The 20,757-nt window shown below is 35.6% G+C and overlaps 1 protein-coding gene across 2 annotated transcripts in view; it reads right to left on the reverse strand.

The window, feature by feature from the left end:
* ZNHIT6 (zinc finger HIT-type containing 6) overlaps nt 1–20,757 on the reverse strand; it is a 60,155-nt gene that overhangs the window by 14,095 nt on the left and 25,303 nt on the right. For both annotated transcript variants that reach the window (XR_009345237.1, XM_059136851.1), the window contains exons 6-8: nt 13,638–13,706; nt 12,797–12,877; nt 11,284–11,361 (exon numbers count right to left, since the gene is read on the reverse strand). Coding sequence is in view for 1 of the 2 variants with exons in the window: in XM_059136851.1 (XP_058992834.1) it covers nt 11,284–11,361; nt 12,797–12,877; nt 13,638–13,706 (228 nt within the window). In the remaining variant the exon portion in view is untranslated. The remainder of the gene's footprint in view (nt 1–11,283; nt 11,362–12,796; nt 12,878–13,637; nt 13,707–20,757) is intronic.

A 20,757-nucleotide genomic window follows, 5' to 3' on the forward strand; every position in this document is an offset into this window, starting at 1 on the left:
AATTATCATATGGTTTCACTTACTTGTGGCATAAGGAATAATGCGGAGGATATGGGGAGATGCAGAGGAGAAGTGAGTTGGGGGAAATCGGAGGGGGAGACAAACCACGAGAGACTGTGGACTCTGAGAAACAAGCTGAGGGTTTTGGAGGGGAGGAGTGTGGCCGGTTGGGTGAGCCTGGTGGTGGGTATTATGGAGGGCATGTATTGCATAGAGCACTGGATGTGGTGCATAAACAAAGAATTTTGGAACACTGGAAAAAATAAAATAAAATTTTAAAAAAAAAAAAAAAGATGAACACGCTCTTCTCTTTTTTCCCCCCAAGCTCTTCCTTAATAGTTAGAAAGCTTATATGGTTCCCTCTTCTTGAACTTGTATTTCCACGCTAATTCTCCACAAAGAAATTTTACCCTGAATAATGTATTTATGTTTGAAAATCTTTTAACTGATTACCCATTTATACTTTTCTGTAACAAAAATGTGTATGTAAACTACAAATTTAATTTTATTACCTATGACCTTAATACTTTAAATGTTAAAAATACTTCTGAATTGAATAATTTTAATAATTATTAGTGTAAAATTGATTAAAACTCAAGCATACTACATTTTAAGTAATATTTTTACTGGAAATTATTTTATAGATGGGCAATTTTGGATGATGGCATCTTCTATTACTTACAAGTTTGCTTACTATTGTAAGTACTCATTTATAGAATCAATTTCCAAAAAGAAAATAAGGAAATTAAGTAATCCCACCTAGAGAGCATACTGCTGTCTTTACTAACCCTTCCTTTAGCACATTTACTTTCAAGGGATCTAACTAAAAGGCAACAACGGAGTCTGCAATTTTCTTAAGGCAAGACATCTGAAAGTAATTAACACTATCCTTAGACATTCTGGAATCCCCTTAATGTTCTCTGATAATATATTTTATTCTGTACCAATATTCTCAAAATAATGTTAACTTCCAACACCCTCTTTTCTAATGGCAGGAAGTTTTTAAAAAATCCTAACTTTTAACTGCATACTAAAAATTTCTTTCTTTCTTCTTTTTTTAATGCAGTGGGGCAATCTGATTTTTTTTAATTTTTAAATTTTTTAATAAACATATAATGCATTTTTAGCCCCAGGTACAGGTCTGTGAATCGCCAGGTTTACACACTTCACAGCACTTACCACAGCACACACCCCCCCACAATGTCCATAACCCTACCACCCTCTCCTGATCCCCTTCCCCCCAGCAATCCTCAGTTTCTTCTGAGAGATTAAGAGTCTCTTATGGTGGGACACCTGGGTGGCTCAGTCAGTTAAGCTGCCACCTTCAGCTCAGGATATGATCCCAGGGTCCTGGGATCGAGTCCCGCATCGGGGTCCTTCCTCAGTAGGGAGCCTGCTTCTCTCTCTGCCTCTGCCTGCTTGTGCGTGTGCGCTCACTTTCTCTCTCTCTCTGACAAATAAATACAATCTTTAAAAAAAAAAAGTCTCTTATGGTTTGTTTCCCTCCTGATCCCATCTTGTTCCATTTATTCTTTTCCTGCCTCCCAAACCCCCCACGTTGCATCTCCACTTCATTGTATCAGGGAGATCATATGATAGTTTTCTTTCTCTGATTGATTTATTTTGCTCAGCACAATACCCTCTAATTCCATCCACGTCATCGCAAATGGCAAGATTTCATTTCTTTTGATGGCTGCAGAGTGTATACTATAAATTTCTTACTTAGAATATCTTCAAAATATGTTTTTCAATTATTTTCTGTAAGCCTGAAATAAGATAATTTTATAGTTCCAATTGAATTAGGTAAAGCTTACAGATTAATATCTTTAAAGACGTAAAAATCTGATTTAAAAAAATCCACCTTAATATCAAACTACATATTTCTTTTCACATCTTCAAAAATTCAACTGTATAAACATCTGCCAAATACTTATACAGAAAACATGTCAGACACTGTATGGGAATCAAATGTCCTCAAGGAGTTTAGCACCCCGGCCAGTGTTTCTCCAAGTTTGATCACACGGATAACTTAGAAAGCAGAGACTGTAAAAAATGCACTTTTCTGGGTCCTATGTGAAAATGATAAAATAGAGCCTCTCAAAGGGTAGGCTGGAAATCTGTATTTCCAACAACCGTCCTAAATGATTATGATGGACACTGAAATCTGAGAAGCACTTTGTGAGAAAAGAATACAGGTTAAATGTTCAGTTGTGGAGATGTTTATGGTCAGGAGGAATAATTGGCCAGTGGGGTATGGGTTAGGTAAAAAGCAAGGAGGGATATGGCAGGGCTATGTGGAAAGGCAGGCGAGAGACCAGGCTCTTAGAATTAACTGAGGCTGGGCGGTAGTATCTTGCAGGTAGAGCCGAGAGTCAGGGAAATCAGAATCTGAACAAGTTATATGAACTGGAGGTCAGCTCTGCTCTAAGGTAGAAAAGGTCTTTGCTTGCTGGGCAGGGGATGGGAGTGTTAGTGAAAACCAAAAGGAGGTCAGGTGGGTCTCACTTGAGGCCTTTTCATAGACAAAATCAATTTCTTTAAAACAACATAGGAAAAAGCATCTTCTTTAATTTCACTGTAAATGATTTTTAAAATATTTCATGCTACAGATCCAAAGAAAGTAAAGTAACCTTAGTTTTTATTTAAAAAACATCCTCTCAGGCACCTGGGTGGCTCAGTGGGTTAAGCCGCTGCCTTCGGCTCAGGTCATGATCTCAGGGTCCTGGGATCGAGTTCTGCATCGGGCTCTCTGCTCAGCAGGGAGCCTGCTTCCTCCTCTCTCTCTCTCTGCCTGCCTCTCTGCCTACCTGTGATCACACTCTGTCAAATAAATAAATAAAATCTTTTAAAAAAAATTAAAAAAAAAATAAAAACCATCCTCTCAGCATGGAAATAAAATCATCCAAGAGAAGGAGCTCATACTTTTGCTGGCTGATCCCCCACCCCAAGAAAGTTTTCCAAAAATTATTAACTGCAACCAGAACAGTAAGAAACAGCTAATAAAATCTGTGCAACTATAACATGGTAGTATCCCCAAGAAGAGTAATAATCTTCTGTGTTGCTCATTAAGTCAAAGCCTATTAAATAATATTTTAATTTGGCTTGGGTTTAAAGTCCAAACACTTGACTTTATATGCCAAACTTTGCAAGCAGAGTGAAGGCAACTGGTGTGCACGTCCATCTTCCAAGTCTGGAAGATCTATGCGAAATGCCCATGCCTTCCCTTGGGCACTTATTATGCCTTAAATATAAAATACATAGCTATTGTGGCATTTATCATATATTTGCCTTCTCTCCTAGACTGTGAGCTCCTTGAGGGCTGGTCTTTTAGATGCCTGTGTAGGGCTTAACACTGAGCTGACACATGCAAGGGGCTCACTGATACTTTAGGTCATGTTAATTTATTAGAAAGCCCGTCTTTGAGCAGGAACTGCTTTTTCTGAAGTAACTTTAAATTATACTGGGCAGTTGTTGTAATCTTTTTCTTTTTTTCTCTCTCATTTTCCATATTGAGAATTGAAGCCCTTCACTGATTAAATGATATAGTCAAATAACCAATTAAAAAATGCTTTAGGGGTGCCTGGGTGTCTCAGCTGGTTAAGCATTCAATTCTTGATTTCTCCTCAGGTCTTGATCTCAGGGTTGTGAGTTCAACCCCATGCTGGGTGTAGAGCCTACTTAAAAAAAAATCCTTTAGAGCAGAGATTGGCAAACTACAATCAGCAGGCCAAATTCAACCCACTGTCTGTCCGTTTTGTAAATAAAGTTGTACTGGAATGTCGTAAGTCATACCCATTCATTTATGTATTATCTATACTTGCATATGCGCTATAATAGCAGAGCTGACAATTTTGACTATATGGCCCACCATTCCAAAGACATTTACTCTCTGGCCATTGTAGAAAAAGTTGTCCCAATCCTGCTTTTGGGTATTAAAGTGGTATCAACATCTAGCAAATAGCAAGTATATATACATTTAAGTGAATCAGTATACTATTCGTTAAGAAATTCCTACTATGGGGAAGTCACTGGCTTAGTACTACAGGAAATGTAACAAGTACTACAGGAAATGTAACAATGAAGATGCCTAATATAGTCACTGTTTTTCAAAAGGGAGTTTATTATCGAATAGCATAAATCTTATTGGGAGGAAAAATAAGACAAGATTGCAGGAAACTATGAGAAGTACAACATATTTTTTATGGCACAAATGATAAGGAAATCACATGCAGTTGGTGAGAAGGGACAGGCTCCACTGCAAATACTGATAAACAATAGCCTACTCAGAAAAATGGAGAGGGAAGCAACCATGTAAGCCAGAATAGTAAGGGAAAAGTGAAACATGGCTCTAAGGTCTTACGTCTCACTACAAGAATGACAGTGCTAATAACAAGGAATAAGTATCAATATTTGCTGACTGCTTACTAGATGCCAGGAACATAATCAACCCATTTATTCTATATTTAAAATAAAACACACACACACCAGGAAAAAACAGATGTGGTGTGATAAGCTCTAAATGGTTTAAGATCTAATGAGATGTGTTAATAAGACAGCTATAAACCAGGATTTGGAGTTTGGGAAAAAGGTTGAAAATACATCTGAGAGACACTGTACAGAAATAATACTTGATAACACCGTAAATACACAAACTCCTCAAACCTCATATTCTCCCAATATCCAATTTATATCAAAAGAAATTGAAACAAACATGATTGGGTATCTGCCCCCATGTGGTTAATGGCAAACATGTTGAGAGTATAGCTAATATTGAACTTAGGGTACTTCTCACAAGTATAAGAAAGACAAAATGGCTGAAACAAGTTGTTATTTTTAAAAAAGTAATGCATAATATAGTCCACTGCTGACTACACAGAATTTTTTGTTTGAAACCGATTTCCTCCTTTTCGTAAGGAAGTAATCTTCAGGATTAAAACAATAATAAAAACCCTTATATTGAGTCAATTCTGCAAGATGTCTGAATATTGCAACTCTTATTTTTAATAATTTTTTAAGTAAGATTTTATTTATTTGAGAAAGAGAGAGTGAGCACAAGCAGCTCCCTAATGAGCAGAGAGCCCAAAATGGGGCTGGATCCCAGGACCCTAAGATCATGACCTGAGCCAAAGGCAGACGCTTAAAAAAACTGAGCTACCCAGGTGCCCCTATCACAACTCTTAATACATGAGTAATACGTATTTACTAAGAGCGATTTGCTATGTCCCAAGCATTGTACTAGCAGCTAACATCACAAAGTATTCTTCACAACAAGGCACTATTGCTTCTGTTTTGATCTCCACTTTCAGGTGGGGAAACAGGCTTAGTAACTTTCCAAGGTTTGTACCAAATTTATAACATTATTTTGACTTTACAGAAAATCTACTTTGATGTAGGCTTTTGCATAAAGACAAAAAGGTTATTTTGGAACATCTCATAATGTGGGCTAGGTTTGAGAAGCAGTGATCTAATAAGCTTAGTATTTACAATGGTGAGGCTTTTGGTCTACAAAGTCTAGTCTGGAACCTCTCAAAGTAAAATTAGGTCTACTTCTATTCCGAAATAATAGTATTAGTATTTTTTACTAGAATATGATATCATCTCACTCTGAAGGGATCCTATTAACAAATGAGTAGTATAAAAAGGCCATTGCTTTTAAAAATAATGTTCCAGAAAACGATGCCTCTTCTACTTAAACCTCAAATGTGCCCGAAGACTCTCCAGGCTCACCAGCATCTCTCAAAAAACAAATCCATGCCAGGAACCTCAGTCACTACTGCTTCAGGTCTGTATAGGAGAACTATACCCCATTCATTCTTGAATAAACCCCAGTTTTTATTTATATGCCACAAAGATAAAAGTGCTTAATTAATGGTTTTTGAGTAAATTTGGAAAGAACTATCCCATAATAGTTTAACCCATATCTATATCAAAACTATGCCCTTACAGGGCACCTGCGTGATGCAGTCAGTTAAGTGACCAACTCTTGGTTTCGGCTCAGGTCTTGGATCTTGGGGTTATGAGATCAAGCTCCACTCTGGACTCTGCACTCAGAGTGAAGTCTGTTTGGAATTCTCTCTCCCTCTGTCCCTCTCTCCCATTCTTTCTCTCAAATAAATCTTTAAAAAAATAAAAATAAAAAAGAACTTACATAAACATCAAAGCAGCAAAGTAAACATGACAAGAAAATGTATCTCAACTTCTTTATGGGAAATAAATGGTTCCATTAAAATACAGAAAACAGATTTTGAAAATTACAACTGAATGAACAGTATCAAACTTTGGAGTATTCTAAATTCTTCTGTCAGTAACAACTTAAGGGAGCAGCAACACAATGACTATCTCTTATAGGACCTGGCATTACCAACATAGGTTTTTCTGTTTCAAAACCACTCATTTACTATCTGAGAAGAGAGAGCTGGTTAAGAAATGCTGTGGCAAAAGATAAAGGGTGGCCTGCAAACGAAAGCACCTCTCATGAATTCTCCTCCACTGAGAATGTAAGCTCTACAGAGGCAGGAATGGTTCTCCTTACTGCCATTACCCTAATGTCTAGAATGATAACCTGAATCAAAGTGCGTATCACTGTTTGCAAGTGAATGAATACATGAATTTATTTACGAAGCCATATTAGCTTTTATAAGAAAAAAGCAAATTCAAAGCCAGTGTATTCTGGAAAGAAAACTCCCAAACAGATCAGCAGCAAATACCTTAGGGTTAGGCATGCACTCTATAATCCCCTAAGTCTAAAAATAAAAGTCATGTATGGCAAAGCTAAAAAGTGGGAAACATTTAAGACTGCTCTAGCGGATCAGGTACATCATGAGACAACTGTCATAAACCCTCCAAGAATGGAAAACACAACCAGTGGAAACTGGCAACATTAAATATTTGGTAAAAAGACTTTACTCCGGAGTCATTAGAATGCTGTAAATCGTAGGATACATTTAAAATCAACAGCCACAAGGAAACTACATGTTTCTGCCTTGTAAGTACATTTTAGGAAATAATAAAATCCTTCCATTTTAGCATGCTCATCTTATATTACAAGCCTAACATTTTAAAACCTATAATAATATTACTTTTATGTTCTCTGAATGTTTAATGATACATGTAATCAAGTTACAATCAAATATAAGTGCTCATTCTTATCCCATCTATGAATGCATTATCTGAAAAACACTGTGATTTAAAAATCTTTAATTAAAAAAAATCATTTAAAAATCATTTAAAAAAATCAAATGAAAATCTATTTTTAAAAGGATTCTCAGGTATCTAATTTCATTATTCAATGATTAAAAAATACTTGAAAACAGGAAGTTTTATAGCAATTAGGATCACGGCATCATGAAGTGGACTTAACAATTCAAAAATAAATGATGCACCTTATCCCAACTTAGAATAAAAACTCCTTCACTGGATTTTCTTTGCCTTCTTCCTAATGACTTCCAATAGACTACTGAGTTCAAATAAACAACTCAAATGGGGAAATTTGGATAACAAGTTTTTGATATAGGTAAGAGAAAGTCAAAATACTTTTCATGTTATTCAGATTGGCTCAGGTTTAGTATCAGAACAGCCTATTCTAGGTATTGCTTGAACAACATCACCTTTTGCTTTATTAATCTATCATGCCTTTCCCGTTGGGGATTAAGGTTAGGTCCCTTTTGGGTTCCTAAAGAAGGTATAAAAGAGAAAATAAAGGATCTTAATGGAAAACGAAGCACAGAGAAACTGAATGCCTACAATTAGGTCACTGGACCTTCAATTCAGTGCACTTTTTGACCTGGTTTCAGGTTCAGGTTTACACTCTCTGTTAAAAGAAACCTTTCCGATCTGACTGGTATCTTCCTGTGCTCTGGTCTCTCTGTATCCTAATTTCTAATGCAGTTGCATGAAATGATTTTCCCAACTGCTTCCCTCTGGATCATGCTGTAGACATTTCTGCCAGCCACTCTCCTGGAAAACCCTTGTCTGCGAGGAAATGCTGAAATCTCCATCTCAAAATCTCTAACCTCTCTGCCTCTTCAAGCATTTATAGCACACATTCTGAGCCCAAACAGCCTGTCCTGTATTATAAACTTTAAAATACTAAGCATCCACCTTTTAACATGTATAGTTTTGGTTTCCTTGAACTTTGGAAAAAGAGGATACCATGTCAAAGAGTCAAGTTTAACTGTCTCAGTGAGTAGCAGATTTCTTCCCTGGCCAAGCCCCAGTTTGCCTTGACTTAAAATGAAGATATAGCAAACTTTCTCTTTCTGGCAATGGAGGAAATAAAAACGGTAACAACAAAGAAAGAAAATTAAAAAAAAAAAAACAAAAAAACTGTAATTAACTAAAACAAAACGAAAAAGGAAAAAAGAAAAAAAAAAAACCAAACCTCTTGTTATTACCAGTTGTACCAAAATGATAATGGGCTGTTTTCCTTAGTTTTGGTAAAGAAATTTAATTATTTGCCTACCAGATTAGGAAAACAGGGTGACCGTAGTCAAGATGATGCCCAACCTCATCAAAATATTTTTATTAAGTCCAGAAAAGCATGGACCTTAGGGAGGGCATGTCCTATGGTGAGTGCTATGAAGTGTGTAAGACTGATGAATCACAGACCTATACTCCTGAAACAAATAATATATGTATGTTAATAATAAAAAAGCAATATATTTCAAACACATACTTATTAATTAAGAAAACCACTGCATTCATGCAGCATTAAAATAGTAGCCAATGTCTGCTATCTGTAATTATATACAACAAAGGAAATGATGAAGCTAATCAGCTGCATGGGTAGCACTTTTACTGTCTCCCTTCCAACCATTCCGGAGCCATTTACCTATTATCCCCCACCCTGGCAGTCTAGGACAAGGAGCTGGCAAACACTCAGAGTGGTGCAAAAGTGTTAGAAGGTTGGACACATCAGCAGGCTGTCAGGAGAAGACTTGGGAGAAGATGAGATGAGACAACTATCCGAAAGTGATTTCATTTTTCATAAAAACTCACAGGTGTTCTCTTAACAGGCTTATGAGACTGAAGCCACAATATACTCATCAAGAGCGTATGACATAAATGCGAGTAACATTTACAAGAATTAACTAAATAAAATATAGCAAATGTTAAGAAAGGAACTGAATTTGAATGAGGTAACAGATAATAAAAGAAGGAAAACTTATTTAATGATTGATAGGAGGTAAATTCCAAGGGAATGATGCAAATTGTTTTGTTTAAACATGAATTGTATGAAATTTATTTTAAGATTTTTGCTAGGCAAAACTGAAAAAATGCACCTTTTACATCAGTATTTCTCACTAATTACATAAATCTTTGATTGCCAATTCAGAAATACTGATTTTGGTTAACATGGATATTATAAGTGGATAAACTATCTTTGCAGAACCCACAAAATTTTCCACCCCTCACTTGAGACCCAAAATATTTTGGGGGAAGGAGTAGAGTTAAAGCATGAATTGTAAATAAATATACTGAATTAACAAGTCTAGGGAAAAAATATGTGATAGAAAACTTGAACTTTTTTTTAATCACTGAACCATGATCAATGATATGAAGTTGAGAGTGTCTGAGATATATTGGTAAAAGTTGGTTAAGACTTGGTGTTTAAATCTGTTCTTAACTACAGGTCTTATCTCATGTGTAAACATTTTGTAAGAATCCATTTATCTGTAGTAGTAGTAATAAAAGCATGCACTTACCATGTGCTGAATGAAATACCTTAATCTCTCATGACAATCTTTTTTTTTTTTTAAGCCTTTATTTATCTGAGAGAGAAAGAGAGGGAACGAAGGAGTGCACAAGCAGGGGGAATGGCAGAGGGAGAAGGAGAAGCAGGCTCCCGGCTGAGAAAGGAGTAGGACTAGGGGCTCCCTCCTAGGACCCTGGGATCATGACCTGAGCCAAAGGCAGACGCTAATCAACTGAGCACCCAGGCTCCTCATGACAATCTTTTTTTTTTAAGATTTTATTTATTTATTTGACACAGAGAGAGAGATCACAAGTAGGCAGAGAAGCAGGCAGAGAGAGAGGGGGAAGCAGGCTCCCCAATGAGCAGAGAACCTGATGCGGTGATCGATTCCAGGACCCCGAGATCATGACCTGAGCTAAAGGCAGAGGCAACCCAGGCAACCCTCCTCAGGACAATCTTATAATAATTATCATCCCCATTTTAAAGGTGAGGAAACTAAGGTAAGCGAGATCGTAAAATTTACTCAAGTTAACATAACTGGAGAAATCCCAGTTTTGCTTTCACAGCTTGGACTCTAAAACCTCTAAACTAACAAATCAAGTCATAGGTGAGACTGACCAGATACAGCCTGAACTGATTCTAGTAGTTTTGTTAAATGAACAATGAAAGAGCCTCAAAGGTCATAAAAGATCAGTGTTTTGTAAGTCAGTACAATGACAATGTCCCTGGCACTTAAGAAGACTTTGCAGAGACTCCCAGAGATCTTTGGTGTAGTCTATTTCACCACAGCATTAATGCAGGAACAGCCCAGTCAAGTTAAGAAGTTTCTCAAGTAATAGAGTTTGTTAGATCCCAGCTCTCTTTACATTTCTCAGCAGAGAATGCAAAGTACGCTATGCTCAGCTGATCATGTGAAGTTTTGTATTTCCAAAGGCAACAACATGAACTCTGTTGTAGAGAATATTTCTTGAAGTAAGTTAAAATGGGTTTTAGGATCTTTTACTTGTACATAATGCTATTTAAAAAAAGCGGGGGGGGGGGGGGGCTGGGTGGCTCAGTGGCTTAAAGCCTCTGCCTTCAGCTCATGATCCCAGGGTTCTGGGATTGAGGCCCCACATCGGGCTCTCTGCTCAGCAGGGAGCCTGCTTTCCTTCCTCTCTCTCTGCCTGTCTCTCTGCCTACTGTCTGTCAAATAAATAAATAAAATCTTTAAAAAAAAAAAAAGACTTTATTTATTTATTTGACAGAAAGACAGCGAGAGGGAGTGCAAGCAGGGGGAATGGGTAAGGGAGAAGCAGGCTTCCTGCTGAGCAGCGAGCCCAGTGGGGCTGGATCCCAGGACCATGACCTGAGCCAAAGGCAGACGCTTAACAACTGAGCCACCCAGGTGCCCTGTGCATAATGCTATTTTAAGATATTTTAACCAGAGTAATTTTTCAGTTGAATTTATCCTATAAGTGTGATTATTTTAAAATTTTAATCTGAAAATCATAGTAGTAAAATAACCAGCTACTTAAGCTAATCAAGCTACTTAATTATATTACAGAATTCGAAAATATTTAAAGAAACGGGGAGGGAAGCAGTTTTACCTTACTAAATTTTGCTGTGTATATTCAACCTTCATTAAAATTTGGACCCCGGTTTGAGAGCGAATGTAGGCTTTCAACCTGAAACAAAAATGTCATATTGAAGTAAACAAAACTGATTTTTAATATATTTCAAGATAATATCTATGGAAGACCAAACATTTAATTAAGAGTAGCTAATAATACTTAAAATTCAACTATCCAACACAGAAAAAAAGGTTAAAAATACTTTCTAACCAAGGATTTGAATTTTTAAAAAATTACCTTTCTTCTCTCTTAAATTAAAAAATATTTATTTCAGTAAATTAAGTTAAACTTGGTATTTATTTTTAAAAAATGCATCCAATTTAATGACAGGTACTTTGTCTTATTGCCAAACACATGACCAATGATTACAGTTGGATTATCAGTATTAAGAAGAAAAGAAATTCAATCACTATATGTGTACCAAAGACACTACTTGATATGGGGCGTGGATTTGGTTCAGTCTGAGCACAACCTTTTATTAGAAGTAGAAGATGAGATTTAATTAGAATTGGATCAGACATTTTAGAATCCACCCAATCTAAAGGTTAAATACCAGGTTACTCTGGAACCAAACCAAGCATTCATATCCTAAGCAGGTACCATCTGGAGAAAAAAAAGTTAAATGGGTTCCCACTCAGGAAAACTAATTCACACTCTAATAATAGATTTGCTTTTTGAGTGTTGCCTACTGTGTGCTAGGCCCTGTACCAGAAACTTTATAATTCTGGTTTTTTTTTAAGCTTCAAATAACCTTATCTAGTGAATATTATCATTCTCATTTACTGATGAAAAAATTAAGGACCAAAAGTTAAGTAACTTACTCCTTGATCACATAGTAAAAAAGAGAGCGAGCTACTGTAGACCAGATATATAATTGCATCTTTCTACTGTTCTATGTTAACCATTTTTATCCATGCTATATTTCTGGACAGGAGGCAGAGTGCATCTTAATTAGTTTTACGAAGACTTGGTTGAAACAGAACTCCCTGGTCTTTAACAATTATTCAGAAACTCTTAATTTGCCAAGTTTCTGATTCAGCTTTAAAGAAGCCTGATTCGAGAGTTAACAGTGCAGACTCTGATTCCAGAACATCTGGGTTTAAATCCCAGCTTCCCTGTTTACTTGCTATATGAAGTCATTTAACCACTTTAAGACTTAGTTTCCACCTGCAAAATGGGTATAAGTAGTAATCTACCTTAAAGGGTTACTGTGAGGATTAAATTACTTAGTACATATTAATTATCTCCTTCAATGAGTATCTGGAAAACAGTAAATACTAAGTATTATGTACTGTTTTTATTGCTATCCAAAAACATCATCCATGACTGACAAAGCCTTGAGTAAACACCAAGGAAATGGCACAGAAAGTAAACTGTACTGACATATCACATTCTAATAAAGTCATAGCTCTACATAATAAATGTGTACATAATCAGTACCTCAGCATTTTTAATAATTTCAGAAAATTTCAAGACTTTTGAAGCATACCTTTGACGAATTACAGGATCAGATTTTTCAGGATCAATGTAAGGTCTTAGGATTTCATTAATAGTTTTATCATCTGGTACTCTTCCCAACAAAAAAACAACAAAAAGAAAACATATTATTATGTATAAGTTTCTACTAATGGTGTTAACTTGGAATCACTGAATCTTGTGATGTTTTGTTTAAATGACTAAACACAGACCTTTTATTTTACTCTTGGCAAAATATAACATCCTTTTAAGCAAAAACTGCTTAGGAAAAAGGCTTAAAAAAATTCTTGGACACACTTAAAAAGTCCTAAAAAGCAATTATTTTGAGAAGCTCCCTATAAATCAATTATAAAAATATGAAGCCTCTTTTAACACACACCTGTGCTCACAGACGAGAAGAAAGAACTAAGGATGAAATATATTTGAAAGATGTAGAAATAAAAAATCCGAAAAAAGGTTGCAAATTTCAGTGCATGTTCAAGTTTATTCATTCTAAATCATAAGACCAGGGTAAAAAATTGATATTACTTTTTCTGGAAACAAAGTATTTCAAGTTTTTCAACTTTCCAGTAAATATGCACATTGTTTAGAATTATAAATCTGTAGAAACAAAATTAAGACACTGCTTTGAATGAGTAACTTTTTCCTCAATTATACATATTCATATATACTACTGTGCTATAAATAGCTCCATCCATAATATTTAAGTCCTTTCCCTGACTTTAGTCTGGTATAAACTTCAAAGGTAACAACTTAGTTGTCCATTTTACTCCTGATACACATTTAAGTTAACAGTTTATTGTAAATACAAAACCACAATAAGAACAAAGTTCTTAATAGTTGTAATACTATACCTTTTTTCTATGTACACAGCTTGACTCTGAGGAAACTGGAGCTTCACATGCCAACAAAACTGCTGTTTTCTAAATTAGAAGATAATCTTATGAGGATCAAGGTAGACAATAAATTTTCTTTTTCAGATAGTAATTCAAAAAGTATTCCTAACACTTAATGTATCTTTCAACTATTTTCTAAGGTTTTAGAAGCTGTTTTTCAAACAATATACCTGTAAGGATTCTGAAGAGGAAAACAAAATGAAGTGCAACAGTTTTGAATTACAAGGACTTTACACTCCTGAATTAGAAGGCAATTTCACACAGATCAGGGGCTTTTGAGATCAGTGTGTTACTACTTGAAGTTTACAAATAAATTCCTCCTGACTAAAAACAACGGGCTGATGTCTTTGCCTAACTAGTTTGGAAATTAAGTGAATGAAGTGTTGTCTGGTTACAACCAGCTGGTTGCAGATACACTTCCAAGCCATGAGTACGTGCATTTTATAGCAAAACAGTGGACAACAAGTTGGTTGCTAAGCAGAATGCACTCTCAGCTAGAGTCCTTTTGCTTTCAGGTCTAAACTTTGGTTTGATACACGATCAACAGTAATAATTCTCCAAATGACTAATTTTAGCATAATGACCATATGTTCTATTTAACACCCCTAAATTTGGTGACACTAAATACTATTCCTTCTTCAAAAAATTTAATGCTTCAAATATTCAATCCAACAGAGAAATTTAAATGTTTTCACCATTTGATGGTTTTACATGTTTTCCTTACTTAGAGAAAATTTCTAACAACCCACTGGCAAGTTAATGGCCAACAGCGTTTCCAAGCAAATGACCAGCATCACTATAAATCTGTCCCTTAGCAGGATGGCTCCAAAATCTCAAATAGTTTTCTTTTAATACAATCTAGTAGAGTATGTCTCACTAAACATTTACATGATTTAGTCAAATTTTTATCAGATACAATAAGAATAAAAGCAAGTAAAAATCCTTCTTTTAGGGTAAGTCTATCACAGATCTGCTTATGGAAGTTTTTGTTATTAAAAAGACAGTTTTTAGCATGAGCTAGAAAAAAAATATGCTTGATTATACTTCTGTTGAAAGTGCCACTTCTCATGTAAGAAATAATCATGTTAAGTTTAGCATTTCTTGGGCGCCTGGGTGGCTCAGTGGGTTGGGCCGCTGCCTTCGGCTCAGGTCATGATCTCAGGGTCCTGAGATCGAGTCCCGCATCGGGCTCTCTGCTCAGCAGGGAGCCTGCTTCCCTCTCTCTCTCTCTCTCTGCCTGCCTCTCCATCTACTTGTGAATTCTCTCTGTCAAATAAATAAATAAAATCTTTAAAAAAAAAAAAAAAAGTTTAGCATTTCTTTTTTTTCTGATAGAACAGAGCCATAAAGTACCCTTTATTAACTTAAAGACCAGATGTCTAAAATCTCAGAGGAAAAACTTCTAAAAGAAATCTGAATGCAAATGTAACAGTTCCTGGTTTTAAATAAACAATTCTTCCAAAACAAAACACCCTGCAATGTTCGTTATCTGTGAAACAGGCATTGCATCATATCACCATCAAAAGGCTCTGAGATGCCACATTTCCTTTCTCCCCATATTTATTTATTCATCTGAGAGAAAGAGCGCACACATGTGGGGTGGGGGACCAGAGAAGTAGGGAAGAAGAAAGAACCTCAAGCAGATTCTGTGCTTACTGGAGTATGGAGCCCAACATAGGGTTCAATCTCACAACCCTGAGATCATGACCTGAGTCCAAACCAAGAGTCAGATACTCAACTGAGTCACCTAGGGCCCAATTTCACATTTCTTAGTAAGATATAAACCAATTTTTAATCTAAATGTATAATATGGCTTCTTGCTAAATATATTTGTTTTTCCCATGTTATAGAGAAGAAAATAAGATTATGAATTCATCATCTTATGGGATTGTAAATCATATTTAATTACTCCAATCATTGCTTGAGTAATTTCAAGAACCATTCCTCTTTCTTAACACTCAGTAGACACTAAATACCTTCAGAAAGTACTTAGCATTCCAAAAACAATGGTAGAAAAGCCCCCGGAAATCATTTTATTTGCTATAGTTAACTAGTTGTGATTGTAAAGAAGTCATTCACTACTATTTTATTATATATACATTGCTAAATTATGACTATTATAAAAATATTTCTATATATGGTCTCAGTTCAAACATGAACAAATATGAGATGTATACTTTTAACAAATGTGACCTTGCAATTTTTCATTAACAAGGAAGAAGAATATAAAGAACACTCAATGCACCCATACTCAAGATTAATCCAACTTGCATGTTGCCATATTTGTTTGAAATATTTTTTTCTTCTAAGGAATAAAAAGTTAACTGAACTGTTCCTTGATCAAATTCCCTTCCCATCCAGAGGTAGCTAATTTCTTGAGGTTGGGTGAATATTCTTGCCATTCATGGTTCTGTACTTTATGTATGTATCTATACACATATGTATAAACAATATAGATTTTGTGTAACATTAACATTTACTTCAAAGTTATCATACTCTAAATATCCTATGCCTTGCTTTTCATTTACATTATCCTTTAGATTTTATTTTAATACATACAGATTAGTTCATTAACTTAAACTGTTCCATAGTATTTCATTTTGTGAAAAATGCCAAAATCTATTTATCCATTCTCTACTGATAGATATTATGATTGCTTCCACTTTTTTATCATTTGTTTTACCATATTAAATTACAGTAAAGAAAAAAAAATATTTTCCCTAGGGATGCGCCTATCATTTACCTCTTCTGACACACAAAATTAAATGTTAGCTTCATTGAAAAACTGCCTGTATTTTTTAACTCTATGGTAGTGTATAAATCATTTGCAAACAGTAGTTCAGAATACAAAATTTAAGGAAAAGAATGGACACAAGAGGTTGAAGGGTACTGTATAAAGATTCCTGAAATGGCTGAGTTAATTTATTTCTGAAGTAGTTGCCAGTTCTTTAGTGTTCCTGAAACTGATGTAGTTCTGCCATGGGCAATGAAATCTAAATCTCAAAAGAGTTAGGGTTTTTTTAAGTTCAATTTTTAATTTTAATTCTAGTGTGGTTAACATACAGTGTTCTATCAGTGCTCATCATGATAAGCACTATCATCTGTTTCACCCTCCCCCACCTCCCCTCTGATGAGCATCAGTTTGTTCTTCAAAGAATTAAGTTCATTTTCCACTTTTCATAATTACATAGAGTGATACATGTCCCAATTATAAAAATACATATACACCAAAATCACATTATTTTTGAGGGGGATTGTGAGTAATTTTATGTTTTATGTTTGCATCAGTAAATTTTCTAGAACACTGTAAAGGAAAATGGAACACTTTAGTGAGTATCTTTATGCATGCACACACACACATACATTTTTATATTTTGGACTATTCTGTAAAGACGGATTCCAAGGAGCAGAATCACTGGACTAGAACAGGGTTTCTTAACCTAGGCAGTGCTGACATTTTGGACCCCATACCCCTTTGTTATGGTGGTGGTGGTGGTGGAGGTGGGAAGACAGGGGAAACAATTCCCCCAGCAGGATGTTTAGCAGCATCCCCCAAGATGCCACTAGCAACACCCACTCCTCCAGTATGACAACCAAAGATGCCTCCAATTATTGCAGATGTCCTTTGGGAGGCAGAATCACCACTTGCTGAGAACCACCGGGATAGGGCTTAAAACATTCACTATTACTCCTACTATATCAAGACTACTATCCCCTAATTTCAACAAAATGCCTTCAACTATAATCATGTCACTGTGTCCTTGCCATAATTACCAAATTCTCATGAATGGAAATACTGTAAATAAATATTCTAGGTAACTTATGTACCTCAAGGCACTATGTCTAGAGTTTGATAAAAGACTAATGAAGAACAGTGGCAATTGTTAAACCTAATGTCCCCTTCTGGACCACCTGACAAGTAAGAGAACAGTGACCTCTCTTTGAGTCCATTAAACTAAAAAAATACTCATGCCCAGCAAAGCTTTTTCTCCTGCCCCCTCAATCATGCATTCTTAATGAGGGCAGCATCACCAAAGGGGGGTAAAGCTTGTTCTTGGGAGTGCTAAAAAAAAAGTCTCAAATATTACCATGGCGTGTGGGCTTCCAAAGGGTCCCCGTACATAAACAAGATTAATAAGTACATCCTATATCTATGGTATCAAATATCATGGAGGGGCAATTAGATAGAAATGTCTAAAAGGGCTCCTTGGGGGGCGCCTGGGTGGCTCAGTGGGTTAAGCCGCTGCCTTCGGTTCAGGTCATGATCTCAGAGTCCTGGGATCGAGTCCCGCATCGGGCTCTCTGCTTCCCTCTCTCTCTCTGCCTGCCTCTCCATCTACTTGTGATTTCTCTCTGTCAAATAAAGAAATAAAAATCTTTAAAAAAAAAAAAAAAGGGCTCCTTGGGAGGCAATAATAATAATAATAAAAAAGGTTGAGAAACATTTATAAGTATTAAAAGAGGAAAATAAATATTATACTTGATTTTAATAAGGTAATACAGGGCACTTATTTAAGAGCTAATGCTTACTAGAAACTGTTAAGGCTCATTCTCTCCCACAGTTTAAAGAAAACAGTATGTGCATGATGACACAAATTTACAGGGGATGCAAATTCTATACCCATGCCTGTAATTATTCTTCTGACTCCATGACTTAAAATTGCTAATTTTCATATCTGGAGCGCTACCACAATTCCAAGGAAGAAGGGCAGAAAACAAAGGCACCAGATCCTTTTAAATGGCACTGATTTCTTAATACAGTAAGATTTTCAAGTTCATTTATAACCAAAGAAATGGAAATGGAAATGAAATAGTTTTACCTGTCAGATTTACAAAGATGTCGTTAAAATCAGAAATACTAGGGACGAGTGGTGAAATGGACATTTTTCATTGTTGAGAGAAATATAAATTGGTATAAGCTTCTGGCAGTTTAGTTTCATAAAAGCCATAAATAAATATTCATAATAAAAAAAATACATATTTTTGCCTCAACAGTTTTATTCCCAGGAATTTATTCCAAGGAAATAATTGGACAAGTAATGACATATGTTCATGTCTGCTGTTTCACTCTAGAAAAAAAAAAAAACCTAAATGGGTATCATCAGAGAACTGATTAAATAAATTATAGCAGATCTACATAATGAATGAAAAGATGAGGCAGAACTATATGCATTGAGGTAGAAAAATGTATGTGTTGAATGAGGGCATATATGTTTAAAATACATATCCATAAATGTGTTTACAAGTATGAAGGACATGCCCCAAACTTTTAACTACGGTTATTTCATAATGAAAGGACTTAATTCTTACTTTATACATCTCTATTAAATCTCTGACATAATGATTTGCTAATTTTTATAATCAGCAAAATAAAATGTTTCCATGGGAAAGTAGAGGATCATAGTCCTAGAAAGGACAGGACTAATTTGACCATTCTTTTTAAACCTAAAAATATTCCTTAGTAGAAGTGTTCTTTTAAGAGGTTTCCTTTTTATCTCAGAGATTATTGCCCTACCAGAACTAGGGTTACCCATCTAATCATTTTGACAGCTTCAAAGCTCTCTTCCTCAAGAAATATTCCACAGCTAAGAGTTACATATGAAGGCTGAATTCTTAGTACTAAGATTTCTAATATAAAATTTAAACGAGCTTGAATATTTTTGTTCTTTAAAAAAAAAAAAATTAACAATTTTCATTCCACTCTCTCACTGACTAACCAGTTTTGACTCAAAGAACACTCCAAAGGGCTCCCTAAGCATTAAGCATGTGAACAAAGGGGACGAGGCCATGGAAAGCTTCTGTTTAGGGCTTAAATCAACCACCAATCCTGGGCACTGTGTTTCCCTTCCATATGGCTATGAGAGAAACACAGAGTTTCCATATGAAAGCACCTTGTTCTTCATGGCTGCTATACAGAGGAAGAATACTCAACATACCGTATGGACCAGAGGTAGGAGAAGGCAAAGGTTAAGTGGACTCTGGGCTTAAGTCCTACTCTTAACAATTTGTAACTTGATGTGATCTTGAGCAAGAGATAAATCTTTGTGACTCAGGTTTCTCAGAGTAAAGTGGGGAATAACAATAGTATTTATATCATAGGATTAAATGAGTAAATATATGTTGAGAGCTCAGAATATATAAAAAATGTGTTACTGTTTTTACCATTGTTGTAATTCTACATTCAATCTAGTGTTCTGAGTTACAAAGCTTAGCACAGAAATATTCACAGGTCCTTTAACTGAGAATATTTTGCCACGAGTTCCTGACCAAATTCCACTTACCGTGTGGCTGGAGATGAAACTGACCATTTGGATTCATATTAGATTGCTAAAAGTCCTGAATGTTCTGCTAAATCCTATGGATTTTATTTTGTGGTTAATGCACCAACAACAAAGCTTTTAAAAAAATGAAATGAAGGGCTTGGAGGGAGAATCATCATCCTACTACTTAACTTTCCTAGTAAATATTTCTATAGTATATTCTACAGTATATTCAAGACATTAACTTTTCAGCCCTTATTTGTAATTATTAAGGGAAATGTTTCTCACTACTTTTGAGAAGCACAATAATAGGTCATGTCAGTTCAAATATGTCTAAAATTTTTACTTCTGATTTTTAAATACAGGTAACTCCATGGGAGTAAACTAAAGCTAGAATTTCCACATTTCTAATCTTCAGAATACTGTATCACTAATTAAGTTAGTTAAGTCCATAGCTGATCAACCTACCAGCAGAACCTTTTACCAGAGTACTAGCAAGGAGCAACAGTAATAACAATAGTTTATTAAGTGCTTCTTTTTTTGCTTTCTTTTTTTTTTTTTTAAAGATTATTTATTTGACAGATCACAAGTAGGCAGAGAGGCAGGCAGAGAGAGAGGAGGAAGCAGGCTCCCTGCCAAGCAGAGAACTCAATGTGGGACTCGATCCCAGGACCCTGGGATCATGACCTGCCGAAGGCAGAGGCTTTAACCCACTAAGCCACCCAGGTGCCCCTAGTTTATTAAGTGCTTTTAATATGTCCGACATTGTTCTAAAGGTTTTACCTGTATTACTTCTTTTTACTTCTTTTAACTTTGAG

Source organism: Mustela lutreola, chromosome 10 (genome assembly GCF_030435805.1).
Source record: "Mustela lutreola isolate mMusLut2 chromosome 10, mMusLut2.pri, whole genome shotgun sequence".
NCBI lineage: Eukaryota > Metazoa > Chordata > Mammalia > Carnivora > Mustelidae > Mustela > Mustela lutreola.